Source organism: Antechinus flavipes, chromosome 6 (genome assembly GCF_016432865.1).
Source record: "Antechinus flavipes isolate AdamAnt ecotype Samford, QLD, Australia chromosome 6, AdamAnt_v2, whole genome shotgun sequence".
Taxonomy (NCBI): Eukaryota; Metazoa; Chordata; class Mammalia; order Dasyuromorphia; family Dasyuridae; genus Antechinus; species Antechinus flavipes.
This window is the reverse complement of record NC_067403.1, coordinates 201172315-201188956: the sequence shown is the minus strand read 5'-3', so window position 1 is coordinate 201188956 and position 16642 is coordinate 201172315. Positions and strand designations below refer to the sequence as shown.

Below are 16642 nucleotides of genomic sequence, written 5' to 3'. Positions count from 1 at the left end.
TGTGCTCAAAGGAGAGAAGGTAATAATTTCTTGATTTACCTTCATAATTTTGTCCTTCAAAAGGGAAATGAACCAATAAAAAAAAATTTTTATTCTAGGCTCAGTCCTAAACTATCATTTTTATCAATGACTTGCATTATGGATCTCATTCTCACCAACAAGAAGGAACTGGTTGCTGGAGTGGAAATAATGAGGACCTTAAGAGACCACTCCATCTTAGAATTTATGATGCAGGAGAGGAAAGCTAATTGAATACAATAGCAGATCTCACATAATTCAAAAGAAGGATAATTATGAATCCAGATTAAAATTCTATGGATGATGTCATCCCAGGAAACATGAGCAGCTCTCATGAAATTCTGAAATCATTAAAAAAAAAAAATCTGATGATGATGAAGAAAAGGGGAATGAATCTTTCTTCAACTGTTGGCAAAATTCTAGAACATATTGTTAAAAGGATGGCTGGTAAACAGCTAGAAAAGAGGCAGGGTACTTTTGTCAAGAATGGCTTATGTCAAACTAACATCATTTCCATTTTTTTTTACAGCTTTACTATCAGATTGATAGATATGGGGTATATTGTGGACATAGGCTACCTAGATTTTCACAAAACATTTAACAAAGTCTCTTATTTTTCTCTTCTTGAGAAGAGGATGGGATATGGACTAAAATTCAGTGGCATCAACTTCAAATAAAAAGGGATTGCTGTGGATTATGTATTGGCTCAGAAAGCCATAAATTGTATTTTATATATTTTGTTGAACATTTCCCAGTTTTAATTTGGTTCAGGCAGCACTTAGAGTTTTGCTGACTGAGTGTCCTTCAGGCTAAGAGTGTGACATCTATAAACTAAATAATAACACAATTAGGTGGATTCAGACTTCATCAAATGGCTGATCTCAATTATTCAGTTAGAAACATTTACTTAGCAATTGTTGTGTGCCAGGCCTTACTAGGACAAAAATAAAAATGAAATAATTCCTGACTTTGAGCTTACATTCTTTTGGAGGAAATCACACATATGAGTATATTTATAAAATATGTATAAAAAAAACCCAAGATAATTGGGAAAACATCAGCAGCTGCGGAGATCAAGAACGACTTCATATAAAAATGGTGATTGATTTGAGTATTGAAAGAAATAGGAAGTTCTGAGAGATGGAAGTGAGAGCAAAGTTCATTGCAGGCATGGGAGACTGCCAAACTAAAGTTCTGGAGATGGAAAATGTGTGAAGAACAGCAAGAAAGCCAACCTGACTGGATTGATAGAATAAGGCTAGAAATGGAGATTGGGGTCAGGTTGTAGGGAACTTTAAAAAATAATGGTTGATCCTGAAGGCAACAAGGATTCATTTAATTGAAGGGAAAGTGGGGAGTTGAGAAAAATGTTAAGATTGCAAACCTGAGTGATTGAGAGGGTGGTAGTACCCTTGATAAAAGTGGGGAAGTTTCAAAGAGAAGTGGGTTTTGGAGGGAAAGATAATGACTTGGGGGCATGTTGAATATGCGATACTTAGAAAATGATAGGCTTTTGGAGATCTTAGAATCATAGCTTTAAATCTGGAAGAGACTTTGGAGATCACTGACAGCCTACAAAAGTTAAATGACTAGCCAAAGATCACATTTCTAGTGTCTGAAGCAAGATTTGAATCGAGTTCTTGACTCCATTCCTGACCCCAACTCCAGGGCTCTTATCTACGACACACTACACATTGCTGTTTCTCAATATATGACTCAAGCTCAAGAGAAAAACTAGAGTTAGACATGTAGATTTAAGAATTAGCAGCACAAAGACATCAAACTTATGAGAATTGTAGAGGTGGCCAACCAAGTAAGACAATATGGAGACAGAAGAGGATCCAGGACAGAGCTTTCTGAATGATTCACAGTTAGAAAGGATTGGATACTGAGAAGGAATTGATCCAAGTCACTGATTTAAAATGCTTATAAAAAATTTATAGATGATACAAATTTGAGAGAGATCGCCAACACACTGAGTGACACAGCTAAAATCCAAAATTATCTTAATGGGCCTGAACAACAGGCCGAATTGAATTAGAGGAAATATATATAAGGTATTATTAGGCATAACTATAAATCAGGGGTCTTTAATCTTACTGGACTCATATACCTCTTTAGGAGTCTAGTAAAGCCTAATGGACCTCTTTTTCAAATAATGTTGCAAAGAAGCAAATTGAAGTTTAATATAAAGCCAAATTTAAAAAAAAATTAGTTATCCCAGAGTGGAATGTCCTGTCTTGAAAAGTATCCCCTCATTGAAGGTCATTCAGTAAGGGCTAGATCACCACTTATCCAGAGAGTTGTAAAATGGATTCCTGTTCAGTTAGAGGTTAAGCTAGATAACCTTTAACATTTCTTCAACTTCTAAGATTCTATGATTTGGTTAACTGATTTTTAAAGGGAAAAGAGAACATGAATTGATAAAAGGGCCTCCTGAGATAGATAAACAACTTGTGGGAAAACTGGAGTGTATTCTTTGGATCTGCGTTCTCTGTGAATAGTTAATGGATGACAAGTGGTATGAAGAACTGTGAACTTAAGTCCAAGGCACGATTCTACCACATACTAATTGTTTGGTCCAAATAAGTCATTTCATATCTCTGTGTATCAGCATCCCCATCAATAACCAATAAAGTAGATCAATAAATAATTACTTGATTGTTGGCTTTGTGATAGGGAAGACCTGGGATCAAAGGTGGCTTCAGCCACAAACTAACTATGTTATCATGTGGTGGGTCATTTATTCTTATCTGCCTCCGTTTCCTTATCTGCAAAACAGGGATAATAATAGTATCTATTTTCAGAGTTGTGAGAATAAAATTTGCCAAACTGAAAGTACTATATAAATTCTATTCTTATTATTAATACTACTTGTGCTGCCGTCTTCATAGAATTGATGAGATTCAAATCTTTTACAAATCTGAAAGTACTATATATCTATATGGGCTACCTCCTTCCCTGTTTGATTTGTGAAGAAGTAGAAATGTCACTTAAGAAAAACAAGTTGAAGTGGCCAAATATATACAGAAAATAAAGTTTAAAAACCTCAGGGATCAATTTTGAAGTTATCTCAAAGAGGGGAAGATTCAATTCAATGAAAAAGAACAGAACCAAATTCAAGTTATTTTTAAAGAAAGGCAACTCATGACACTAATATGCATGGAATGGACCAGGAAGGTCCATTTTCTTTAGCAGATATGCTATTTAGAGCTTCAATCACACAACTAACTGAAAAGTGTAGATTAGATCTTTATCTAATTTTTAACAATATCTGTTTTTAACATTAGATATGATTTTGTTTGTTTTTATGTATGTCAAAAAAAGCATCTGACTTGGTTAAACAAAATGCAGCTTTAAAGAAAATGGAGGGTAACTGTGATGATGAAGGGTTTTAAGATCATGCCATTTGAGCCCTGAAGAAGAAAAGACTTAAAAGTGTCTGGGAATAATTGTTGCCTTCAAGGGTTTGAAAAGCTGTCATTCAGAACAGGAAATAGACTTGTCTTGCTCAGCTCCCAGGGAAGGAGGAGAAGCAATAAATAGAAGTTTTCAGTCAAAGTTAGGTTTGTCCTCGCCATGCATATATTAAAATCATACAAGAGTTAATTTTGTTCACAAATTGACTGAAGAGCATCACAGGTAAGGACTCAAACAAAGACAAGCCCATTTTGGAGAATGTCCTGTGTAGAGAGAGGTATTTATGGATAACAAAGTTCTTGAAATGATATTATTTATAATATATTGATGGCATGAAAGGACGGGACACTACAGGCTCATTGAGATGTACAGTCATTCAAATGCCATGCCTTCCACATAGGAAAAATAAAGTGCATTAAGAAGGTCTATTGCATTATTGTTCAGTAAGAAATGACCAACAGGATGATTTCAGAAAGGCCTGGAGAGACTTATATGAACTGATGCTGAGTGAAGTACATCCTTATGTACTTCAACAACAATATTATATGATGATCAATTCTGATGGACCTGGCCATCCTCAGCAATGAGATGAACCAAATCAGTTCCAATGGAGCAGTAATGAACTGAACCAGCTACGCCCAATGAAAGAACTCTAGGAGGTGACTATGAACCATTACATAGAATTCCCAATCCCTATATTTTTGCCCGCCTGCATTTTTATTTCCTTCACAGGCTAATTGTACAATATTTCAGAGTCCGATTCTTTTTGTACAGCAAAATAATGGTTTGGTCATGTATACTTATTGTGTATCTAATTTATACTTTAATATATTTAACATCTACTGGTCATCCTGCCATATAGGGGAGGAGGTGGGGGGAAGGAGGGAAAAATTGGAACAAAAGGTTTGGCAATTGTCAATGCTGTAAAATTACCCATGCATATAACTTGTAAATAAAAGGCTATTTTAAAAATAAATAAATAAATTTTTTTAAAAAAAGGTTTATTGCAAAGATTATAAAATGGAGTCAGATAGACAATTGAAGAAGTCCATTTGTTCTTGTTTGTATTTTGGGTGGGCCCTGCAAACCATGTAGACCATGATCGGACCCACACTTCAGGAGCAGGAAAGTGGATTTGTGTTGCATTTTTTTGGGTAGCCACATACTTAAACATAGCCAAGACTTAAGTGGTAACCGTGAAGCACTCATACTGATGTTTATCCTCATCTATCCCAAATCCTTCCCCTCCATCATAGGTTATAGAAAGGGGATAAGTGTGTTGATATTGGTATTTCAGGCCCAGCTCTATACTGGAACAATGAAAGCAAAGGAGGAACTGGAGTAGGAGTAGGCAGTAAGGGGAGATATAGATCCATCCATTTCCTAACCTTATCATTAGCAAATGAGGTTTTCAGAAGGTGTTTTTCAGCATTTTCAAGGATCCCAAACTGTTGATAGAGAAATCTATCTTTTTTAACACCAATATTCTCTCAGTGATTCTATATGGTTTCAACTTTTCATAGAACATGATTTCAGGATAAAAATTGTAGCTGACCTACTATACTAGATATGAATCTGTATAAATATATGTGTTTACACACATAGATTACAAATATTCTGTATTGTTCAGTAATGTCAGACTCTTCTTGGCCTATTTGGGGTTTTCTCGCAGAGTATTGGAGGGCTTTGCCTTTTCCAGCTCATTTTACAGACGAGGCAACTGAGGCAAACAGAGTGAAATGACTTGCCCAGGTCACACAGCTAGGAGGTGTCGGAGGCCAGATTTGAACTCAGGAAGATGAGTCTTCCTGGCTCCAGATCAGGCACGTTCTCCACGGGTCAGCTAGCTATAGCATATTACCAAGGCTGACTTGCTTGCAAAGAGAAATCACCAAGGACATATGGACGAGTCACTTAGTGAGGGGTCTGTTGGACCCCTAGCGTGGCCAACCTACTAAGTTGCCAGTTTCGTGAGATCAGGGACCCTCTGATTCCTCTAATACCTGGGAGTTCTCTCCCATCCTGGACGTTTCTAGTTTGTTCTTCAGTGAGCAAACGTTATATTCCTTTGGACAGAGCAGCTGAAGGTAAGGGTACGATACCTTACAATGTGATGTATAATGTACTGAAACCTCGCGGGCTATCTCGGCTAAGACCAGGCCTTATTACCGGCTCTCATGACTAACAGTAGGTCTCAGGCCAAGCCCCACTTGTCACTGTTGGAGCCCCACAGGCGCAGAGTGACTGTAAATAACAATTGTTTCTGTTTTGACCAGAAATGCCGAGGCTCCTTCCCTTTCCAGATTCTGATTGTACGCATGCATGTCTATGTATGTGTAGATGCATAATGTGTATATGGACATGTGTACCTATATATAACTTTTTTTTTTTTGGAACTTGGTAAAAAAGGCTGTTCTGTGCCTCATTTCCTACCAAGTCTGGTTCACTAATCAGTGAATGGCACCTAAATGTTTATTTTACGCATAAATTAGTGAATTAAACGTCTGGGCCTGAGCAGTCCCCTCCCCGGTTCAAGAGGTCCCTAAGTGAGTGATTTAAGGAGGGCATACAGCAAATCCGTGAAATTCTAAAGGATTCACCCTCAAGACTAGACTTTCTCTTTTTTCAGTCCTGAAAAAGACCCAGACGGGGGTCTCCCGGGGCTCTGACTAAGCAGACTGGGGGATCTGCGGGAAGCCAAAGACAAGAATCATAGCAGCCGAAGGATGGATGGGGATGGAAAGGCGAAGGGAAAAGCCACATCCAAGTTGTCACAGATTCGTCCAAGTATTGGTGATTGATTGATCAGTGCGGCAAGATCGAGCCAATGGGGGCGTGCAGAGGGAGGGAGGAGGAGATCGCACCAATCCCAGTGGGATGGGAAGGGGCGTCCCAGGGGCTTGTCTCCAGGCAGAGCCCAGAGTGGGCGACTGGCCCAAGACAGAAAGGGGGTAGTGCGTGGAGGAAGGAGGGGGAAGGGAGACCACAACTCAACCTTCCAGGCACGACTGGGGGCGGGGGAGGGCCGGGATCGAAGAGGCGTGACTACGCCCGCAGCTGTGCTCTTGGGTGCGCTTATTCCATTTGAGGGGGGTCGTAGCAACTTATATTCCATTTCTCTGTGCCGTGGTTCCTTCTTCACTCGGATACAGGTCAGAGTTCAAAGACAGACATAACTTCTCCTTCTTTTGTGTCCAGAGTCTGATGACCAGGCCAGTTCCCCCGCTAAAGGGGGGGGGACTCTCCCGACATCCCCTTGCTCCACTCAGAATGGTGCGTTCCTGTTCGCCCCGCCCCCCGCAGGCCACAATGGAGCCCCGCCCTCGGGGGCGGCTCCTCTTCGTCCCAGCCCCGCCTTTCTCCCCTCCCCCGCCCCGAGGATGGACCCGGCTCCGGCCCCCGCCCCAGCCCCAGCCCCGGCCCCGGCCCCGGCCTGAGTGCCCCTCCGAGCGGCCGGCGCTTCCTGCAGACTCTCGCCGAGGCCCCCGCCGTAGCCATGGACCTGTCTCACCCGCGCTTGCTGGGCCGCTCGCGAGCCCGGGCCCCGAACGCAGGATCGCCCTTCGTCAGGTACCGCTGCGGAGGCTGCCGCTGCCCTGCCCGGCCCGGCCCCCGCCCCCGTCCCCGGCCTCGGCCCGCTCGGGCGGCTCTTTGACAGCCCCTCCTTGAGAGCGTCCCCCCGAAACCGCCCCCTCCCCAGGCAGCGCCCTCATTGTGTCCCCAGGCAGCGTCCTCCATTGGGCTGCCCCAGAGGCCTCCTTTGACAACGCCCCCAACCGCCCCTTCCCCAAACACCTCCCCAGAGGGTCCTACCTATTGTGTCCCCAGCCGTCCCTTCCCTCAGGCTGCGCCCCCATTTTGCCCCAGTGTCCCTTCCCCCAGGCAGCTCCGTCTGTTGGGCTGCCCGAGACTTCGCTCTGACCCCACCTTCAAACGGTCTTCTCCCAGCGGGCGCCCCTCAGTTGTAACCCCCCAGCTGCCGTCTCCCCAGAGAGTGCCCTCCGTTGTGCTCCCCAAACGGCCCCCAACCCGGGCAGCGCCCCAAGCGAGCTGCCCGTGAGGCGGTCTCTCTCTGACAATGCCCTAAACATCCCAGCGCCAGCCCCCGTTGTGCCCGCGTACCGCTCCCTTTCCCCATCAGTCCCCCATTGTGTCCCCCAACGCCTTCTCCTCCAGAAGGTCTCTGACAGTGCGCCCAGAGCAGCCCCTCTGCCTCCCGGAGCACTGCGCCCCTCGCCCCCCCCAAAGAGTGCTCCCCCAGACGTCCCTGCAGACATGGACCTTCATTGTACTCCCACGAAGGCCTCCTTTGACAACGCCCCCAAACCCCTCCTGCCCGGAGAAAGCCTCCCCCTCCAAGCTGTTCCTCACCTTTAGACCAAGCCTCCTGGTAACCACACACACATTCCCCCATAAAACCTCCCCTGAAAGGCTCCTTTCAAAAGCACCTCCCCAGCCGCCCCCTTGTCTCCCCTGCCGTGTCTTCTGCCCACCGGGCCCCTGCTGAGATGAGTTACCCTCAACTTTCACCCACTGGGCTCCCCCCCATCTGTGCCCCTCTCCCCCTGCAGAGTCGATCCCCTCTCCCAAACAATGGATTCTTCCAGCTCACCAGGGACCCCCACTCTCTTAGTGTTTCCTGCCAATGAGTTTCCAGAAGCCTCCTTGAAAATGATTTCCAGACCTCCCCCATCGCTCCTCTTGAAGAGGCTTCCTGACAGCAGCCCCCAGCACAAAGACGTCTCCCTCTCTCAGATACTTCCACCAAGGTGCAGATAACTGTCTTCCTTGCCTGAGCCCCCCAACTCCTGGCAAAGCTGCCCCCACCCCCCAAAAGCCTCCTAGTGGGTGCCTCCCCCTCCAGGCTTCCCCCAGCCATCCTTTTTTTCTCCCCACTTCCATTTTTCCTTGGGCAGCCCAGCTCCTTGCTCTTCGGAGAAGGAAAGGGGCCAGGAGGAGATGTTGAGGAGGGAAGATGGGGGACAAATGAAAGGAGGGAATGGGGAGAGGATTGTGGGGTCCCTAAAAAATGCCCCAGGTGGATGCCCTGGATTCCCGAGCACCTCAGTAAGTGCTAGGAATCAGGCTCAGATCCAGGAGTGCCGAGGCAGAGGGGGTGGGGGAGGGGGCTGGCTCTTCTCCGTCCCCATTCCAGGGGTCTTTAAAGCAGACAAAGGAGGGGCTGGCTCGGAGCGCAGTGCCCCGCTGCTGCTCCGCGCTAGATGCCCGAGAGTAGGCTAGATGCCCGGTGGCTGGCAAGGGGGTCCTCTTGTCTTAGCCATCCCCGAGGGGTAAATGGCATTTCGGTTGCAAAGGGTGGCGGAAGGCGAGGGCGTTGGGAGGAGCAGAGAGCAGGGAGAAGGCTGGAAGCCATGGACTTGAGGCCATCTGCAGAATGCTGCTCTGCTTGCAGACCCCTGTCTGGGTGAGGAAATGACAGGCTGGAGAAGGGGGGAGGGAGGTCAGGTGCTAAATTCTGCTCTTTTTCTTTGTTCTTCTCCAATGCCAGTAAATGTTAGCTCAGAAGGAGATTTCAAAGGAAAATGAAATGGTGGCTGCTAGAAAAGGCCCTAGTTTAAGGGATTTCTCCCCCAAAAAGTGTTTTTGAAGTTGGGGGGGACCAGAGATGGTATTTTCTTTCCATAGACATGGAGCTACCTGGACTCCCATTCTGGAGTCAATGAGCCTTCCACTAAATAGGTCAAGTAGCCTTGGCTGGTGTCTGGCTCTACCTGCACCGACCTCCAGGGAGTGTCCGGGGACTTTGCAGTCTCAGGGGAATACTGTTTATGGCAACCATCGCCAAGCTGCAGCCAGGCTGACCCAGAGCTTCTGACTGACCTAGTCACGGATGGCAAGAGTTTCTCGGTTCTGTAAAGTACTTCCCAGGACATCTTGGGAGCTCTGGGCGTGAGCTCCAGGCTTCTTGGAAGGCTTCATCACTGGTGGCCAGGGCAGCCCGCGGCTCTTGACGCTAAGCGAAGGTGTTTTTTCCTTCTTCAGTGTCCACGTCTTTGTACCTTTGGAGAGGTCAGCTTTCTAATAAACATGTCTCAGAGAAAGCTGATACCTTCCCTGTTGCCCTAGCAAAGCAGTGTTGAGAGAAGATCTTGCCTTTTTGCTTTTTGTTTGTTTTTTAATCAAAGGTTTCTTGTATAATGCAGATGAGACAAGTTCTGAACCCTAAAAAAGGTACCCTATCGGAGTAAAGCTTGTAAGGTTTTGTCCAAGGAGCAGCACTAGCAGCTTAGCTGTGCTTTAAGCTAGAGGAATGTCTTCCACTTTCCATCCTCAATCTGTCCACCTACTCTCTTCAGAGGGGAACAGGCTTTTTTCCTACCCCTTAACTTTTCCCCTGCTTTTGAATGAGTCAAACATAACCAGTTCTGCTCTTTCCTAATGGGGACCGCATTTGATTGACACAATCTTTTAACTCGCCAGTCCTCTGGAAGGGGTAGGATTAACTGGTGAAGTAGCATTCCTGAAGACCCATGCTAAATTGCAGTTGTGTTGTGCTATTTGTGATGGAGGCCAGAAAGTAAAGTAATGGGACTGCTCAGACTTAGAGGCTTCTTTGTAAGGGTAAAAAGGGAGCTGTGTCCAAAGGCTGCCTGCCTAGGTCCAGACACCTTTTCCTTCCTCACACCCTCCTTTCCTTGGTCTTGGTTACCAATTTGAGTTTCTGAGACGCTTCCATTTTTATGTCTTTAACGCTCACCTCAACTAGAGTTTCTCTGTTGGATGTTGCTATGTCCTCCAGTTTGTGTCCTTCATGGTTCACTACTCTTGACTCTGTTCTTGTTTCTCTCTATTCTTCTCATTCTCCCCTGACCCTTTTGGTTAAGTTTTCACTGTTTTCAGGTCTTGTGGCCCTGAAAAACTGGAGATTTATTTTTGGTATAATGATATAACAATTGGTTTAATGATAAAATTGGTATTACTATAGGATGATTGCTCGTGGCTGTGGGTTAATAAGTTAGGAGTTTTTTCCTACCAGATTATGGATGGATATATAGGGTTCTCTGTGCCTTGTAGTTGGAACTAACTATCTGTCGGCACTTTCTAACCATTAGACTATCTTCTGCCTTACTGGGTTTCTTTAATATGAGAGCATGTTGGGGCAGCTAGGTGATGGAATGGATAGAGCACCAGCCCTTCGGTCAGGAGAGCCTGAGTTCAAATGTGCCCTCAGACACTTAACATTTCCTGGCTGTATGACCCTGGACAAGTCACTTAACCCCAATTGCCTCAGGGGAAAAAAAAGACTACATAAGAAAGTCCAATGGCAGTCTTGATAAGGCCCCCAGAGCTGGCATCACGTTTATCTGGGTTTATATTCTCATTTTTAATCCTGCCTGGTGCTTTCTAAAGCCCCCAAACATAAAACCCTTGATACTTGGTAACAAGTTCTATTTTGTTCCTTGGCATCCCAGAAGTAGAGAAGGCTGATTGGCCCCTAGAGCTAGAGTACTATGTACTGCTTGAATGGAATTGAATTTTAAAAGCTGTGGTCAGAGCTCAGACAGTTCTTACTGGGAGACCTTGATCAAATTATGGCCCCACTTTGTATCTCTCCAAGTTGGGCAGGAACACTTGTACATTCAATGTCCAGATGTATGCCCAGAGTGTTCATGAGACCACAGAGGCATAAAATTCTTGGAGCTCTCTAGGAGAAAGTCCTTCCTATAAAGGCAGAGTAGTAGTTTTTTGTTTGACTTGATTGGCAATTATATAATTGTCAGTCAAATGTTTATTGAGCTATTTTGTTGGCAGTGCTATGGTATGTGCTCTATAAAATAATATGGGAAAGGTGTGGTTTCTATCTACTAGGACCTTGTAATCTTGTGTCTCTAGAAAGTATGAATGGTCCATTTTCATCCAGTTACCCAGTGGTGTCTTTATTTCCCATGATTCTAACATGATCAGTCTTTGGACATCATGTAGCAGGACAAATGATTGTCCTTCTGTAGAGTCCCCTTGGTCTGGAAAATAAATATCAACTGTTTTATGACTGAGATGAGGTTCCTTGGGATGCTTCCTCATGTCACAACCATTTGGATCAGGCTAGGAGGAAAAGGGAGGACTCCACCAGAGCAAGGTCATAGCTATATCAGTGGAACCGGGAGCCATTGACCTGTTTGGGAATTCTGTCTTCCCTGCCAAAGTGATACTCCAAAATCAGATATCTTTCACTTCCAGCACAATAAACTCTCGTAGTTCCTATTACCTCTAGGAGCAAACCTAAATGCCTCCATTTGGCCTTTTAAGCACCTGGCAGCCAGTCTCCCATCTACCTTTCCATGACTTTATTGCTTGTACATTTTTCCCTTTTATACTATGATCTATGGTCTCCCAAACTCGCCTTGCTTTTTCCTCCCACATGATGTTTTGTCTCTGCCCATTCTGTCCTCTCCCTTCCCCAGGCCTCATGTGTGGAGGACACTCTTTCCTCACTTTGCCCCCTCAGAGATTCTGAGTTTTCTTTAAAGCTTATCTCAGATGATGCCTCCTTCATTAGGCCTTTCTAAAGCTACTCCCTCTGGCTGCTAGTGCCTCCCTCCCCCGTTTCATCAGATTTATTTTGTATACTCTTATCTGTCTGTCCTGTCTTCTGCAAGAGAACATAAACTCCCTGAAAGCAGGGATGTTTTCTTTTTTATAATCCTCACTCACTCACATGGCAGTCTCTAACTGCCTGCCTGATGACTGACTGCTTCGGGGATAGCAGTCACACCCAGACTCTGTCCTACCAGTCACTTACATGGCTAGCAGGCACAAATATAAATAATGGGAGCTGTGGAAGTCAAAAGAGATTTAGTGAAATTAGCCTGAGTAGAACCCCCAAGACTAACAATTGATTGCATTAAGAAGGGAGGAAAAAAGGTGACCAATGATTCTAAAATAATCCACATTTTCTTCAGTATTTTGGGATATAATTCACTTGGGCCTGGTGACCTGGATTTATCAAAAGCATTTGGATGCTGTAACTTATCATCAGTCCTCCTGCCTCCTCAGGTCTTGTGTCTCTACTCACCATTCTAATGGGCTACTCTCTACAAGGATGCTGAGGAACAGCTGCTAAAGATAGTGGCCCTTTCTAAGCCTGCATTCTACTTGGCCTTTTAGTAGCCTTTCACACTGTCAACCCAAACTTTGCCTCTTGTGTATTCTTTCCTTCCTTGACTTTCCTAACACTGTTCTCCAGCTTCTCTTCCTATCTTATTTTTTTTACCATGCCTTCAATAGAACATTGCCCATCTCCAGCTTACTGAGTATAGGTACACCCTAATGTTCCATCCTAAACCCTCTCATCTCCTCCCTTTTCTTTTGGTCATCTCATAAGATTCAAATATTTTCATGCAAATGATTCCCAAGTCTAGATATCAAGAACTAATCTTTATCTTGAACTCTAAAGCCATATCACTGTCTACCGGACACATCTCCGCTTGAGTATTCCTTTTTTTAAACTACTTTTCAACATTAATTTTTATACGATTTTGAGTTCCAAATTTTTCTCCCTCCTTAATCTTTCCTCCCTTCTCTTCAAGACAGCATGCAATCTGATATGTTATACTTGTACAATCATGTTAAATTTATTTCCATATTAGTCATGTCATGAAAGAAAAAGCAGAGCAAAAGGGAAAAACCATGAGAAAGAAAAAACCAACAAAAAGAGCAAAACTGATATGCTTCAGTCTGCATTCAGTCTCCATACTTCTTTCTCTGGATGTGGATGGCATTTTCCATCATGAGTCTATTAGGATTGTCTTGGATCACTGTTCTGCTGCACGAGTATTCTGTAGGCATATCCCATGGGGCAGCTGAGTGGTGAAGTACATAGTATTCCTGGCCTGAAATCAGGAGGACCTGAGTTCAAATGTCACCTTTAATACTTGGGCAAGTCACTTAGCCAAATCCAATATATCCAAAGCAAAAAGTATCCTATTTCTAACCCCCATTGAGACTCTCTAAATCTGCTGCTCTGAATTTCCAAATCAACAGAAGCCCTTTAGATGTCTTTCAAAAGCTTCTAAAATCTGGCTCCAATTTACTTTTGCAGCCTTATTTCTTAATTCTTCATGAATCCTAGGCTTGGCCAAAATGTATTTACAATTCTTTATTCTGCCTTTGTAACTTTGCTCATATTGTCCTTTGTATCTGAATGAGAACCCATGAACCCCTATTTCTCTCTTGATATATATCTTTCCTATTTTTAATGTCCCAGATTAGATGCTACCACTTCCTCCAAGATATTCCAGATCTCGCTAGCTAGAAGAGAGATTTCCTTGGGTGAATCTATCAGAATTTTGACCCCTCCTATGCACTTAGTCAATTTGATTTGTAATTGTGCACTAATCTCATTCCCCTAGTAGATGGTAAGTAAACTTTTTGCATAATGGCACCGCTAGCACTGTGCCTTGCAATATCAGTCACTCAAGTAAATGTTAGGTGGAAATGGAATGTGGTTGAATTGTAGGTTAGTGATCTCTAAAAAATTGTGATAAACTGGAGACAGATTGACTGACTTTGCCTCTTGGTCAGTGAATTTGACTTGAATTCTTTGCAAAATCCCAGAGTGCCTTACTAAAGGACTAGCTTATGACTATTTATGGGGGTGATCACTCTGAGCCAGCATGGGCTCCTCAAAAAACAGGTCATATCCTATCTTACCAGTAGACTTTCTTGATAGGGTTATCAGATCTATAGATCAGGGAAGTGTTGGAGACATTGAAGTACTGTTAGGAAGTCATTTGATTAGAGTCTCTCATATCTTTGTGGACAAGGGAGAATATATGTACAACCTAGAATAATCAGATGAATTTGAAACTTGCTCAGATGTCTATGTTTAAAAAGTGGAAAAGAACATCTTCATTTGGCTTCACTGTTTCTTTAGCTATTTTTTTCGGTCTTCACTATTTTTTGTAGCCTAACTCCTAGAAGAATGTATCTACACAAGTTGCTGCCATTTTCTCTCTTCCTCACTTCTCAGCTCCTTGAAATTTGCCTTTCATCCTCACCACTCAACTGAAACTGTTCATGGGAAAGGAGAAATAAGCATTTTTAAGTGGTGACTTCCATGTGCCAGATACTGTAACTAGCACTTTACAAATATTTATCGAATTTGATATCACAATAACCCTTTAATAGAAGCATTATTATCCCAATTTAATGTTGAAGAAACTGAGACAGAAACTAAGTGACTTGCTCAAGTCACACAGTTAATGAACATCTAAGTTAGGATTTGCATTCATTCTTTCTGACTCTAGGTTAGTGTTCTGTCCACTTTACCACCTCGCTACCTGTTTCTCTATTCCTAAATTCCAAAACCATTTCTGAGTTTGCAGCCTTCTTGACTTTTCTGCAGCATTTAACATCATTGACATACCCTTTCTGAACATTCTTTCATCTCTGAGGTTTCCTACTTTTTAAATATATATTTTATATACATTTGTATGTAATTACACATAAAAACAATTCTTTAAGAAATGTTGTATTCCAAATACTCTTTCTCCCTATCCTTCTTCCTGAGGAAGCAAGCATTTTGATACAGGTTATACATATGTAGTCATGCACAACATATTTCCATATTAATCATGATGTTAAAGAAAACACAAACTAAAACAAAAACCCATGAAAAAGCAAAAAATAGCATGCTTTCATCTGTATTTAGACTTATCATTTCTTTCTTTGGAATTGGATAATATATTTCATTTTAAGTCCTTTGAAATTATCTTGGTGCTCTGTTTTGCTAAGAATAAATCATGTACAGTTGATCATTTATAATATTGCTGTTACCATGTACAATGTTCTCCTGATTCTGCTCATTTCACTTTGCATCAATTCATGTAAGTCTTTCCAGGCTTTTCTCATCATTGCTTATAGCTCATCATTGCTTATAGCACAATGTAGTATTCCATCACAATCATATACCACAGCTTGTTCAGCCATTTCCCATTTGATGAGCACACCTCAATTTCCAATCCTTTGCCATCACAAAAAGAATTGTTATAATTATTTTTGTACACATAGGTCCTTTTCCTTTTAATCTTTTTTGGGGATACAGATCTAGTAGTGGTATTACTGAGTTAAATGATATGCATAATTTTATACCCCTTTGGCCATAATTCCAAATTGCTCTTCAGAATGGGGGGGTCAGTTTATAATTCCAGCAACAGGACATTAATGACCCATATTTGTCCCATGTCTCTCCTATATTTGTCATAATAGTCAAACAGATAGGTATGAAGTGGTAGCTCAGTTACTTTAATTTGCTTTTCTTTAATCAGCAATTTAGAGCACTTTTCATATGACAATAGATAACTTTGGTTCATCTGAAGTAACAGAGTATGAATGTAAGGGTGTGGATGAGCCTATAAAAATGAGGTGAGAGAAGCTAAGGACAGCAAAAAGACAGGTATTTTTGGTTTGTTTTTAAAGTTCCATTGGGAGAAAAGGAATCTAAAAAGGAATAGGACCTTTGCTTAAGGTAGAAGGGATAAGGATGACAGGAAGGAAGCCCAGGCATTTCATTCTGATTTAGCTTTTGGTTTTCTTTGCTAAGCAGAATGAGCTCTGTATTGGAAATGATCAAACAAAAATGACTTCAAGAAGGAGCTAGTTGGTGCACAAAAGAATAGAACGTGAGTCCCCTTGATGAATTCAAGGCACCTGGCTCAGATAAAGCCCATCTTCAGGTTCTGAAAGAACCAGCAGAGGTGATGGCTCAGTTACTTTCTCAGTAATAGCTTGAAAAACAAAAATAGTACCTCATGATTTGAGAAAGATGTTATTCTTTTTGTAAGAGGGAAGAGGATAATCTGCAAACCAGACCAATGTGCTTTTCCCTTATTGGCTTGCTCTGTCTGGATCTTGTGTGTACCCATTTAATTTGGGGCTTTTTAAAAAACTAGGCCTATGATTTCATCATTGAAGGGGAGTGACCAGTGAGAAACTCCCTCTTCCAGTGCACATTGGTACCTTCTCTGCCTCTGAAGAGTCTTAAAAGTTTCCTAGAGTATTGAGGGTTAGGTAATAGAACTTCCCCAGTCAGTATCTACTACACACTGCCTCTCTGCTACTGATTTTTATGTTTTCTCTTCCATTAGTGTGTGTAAAATCTTTGACAGCAAGGACTCTAGGACATTGAGTTTTTTGTTTTGTTTTTTAATTTGCTTTCTTTGTAACTCCAGTGCTTAGTGCTATA

General features: G+C 42.8%; 1 protein-coding gene across 4 annotated transcripts in view; it reads left to right on the top strand.

The window, feature by feature from the left end:
• The first annotated feature begins 6672 nt into the window (after nucleotides 1-6672).
• DNAAF9 (dynein axonemal assembly factor 9) overlaps nucleotides 6673-16642 on the top strand; it is a 162192-nt gene continuing 152222 nt past the window's right edge. The window contains exons 1-2 of one of the 4 annotated variants that reach the window (XM_051965841.1): nucleotides 6778-7008; nucleotides 8072-8207. In XM_051965841.1, the coding sequence (XP_051821801.1) occupies nucleotides 8110-8207 (98 nt within the window). In that variant the 5' untranslated portion in view covers nucleotides 6778-7008; nucleotides 8072-8109. Of the gene's footprint in view, nucleotides 7009-7057; nucleotides 8208-16642 lie in introns of those variants that run through there. The other 3 variants (XM_051965842.1, XM_051965843.1, XM_051965840.1) reach the window with 3 other exon arrangements.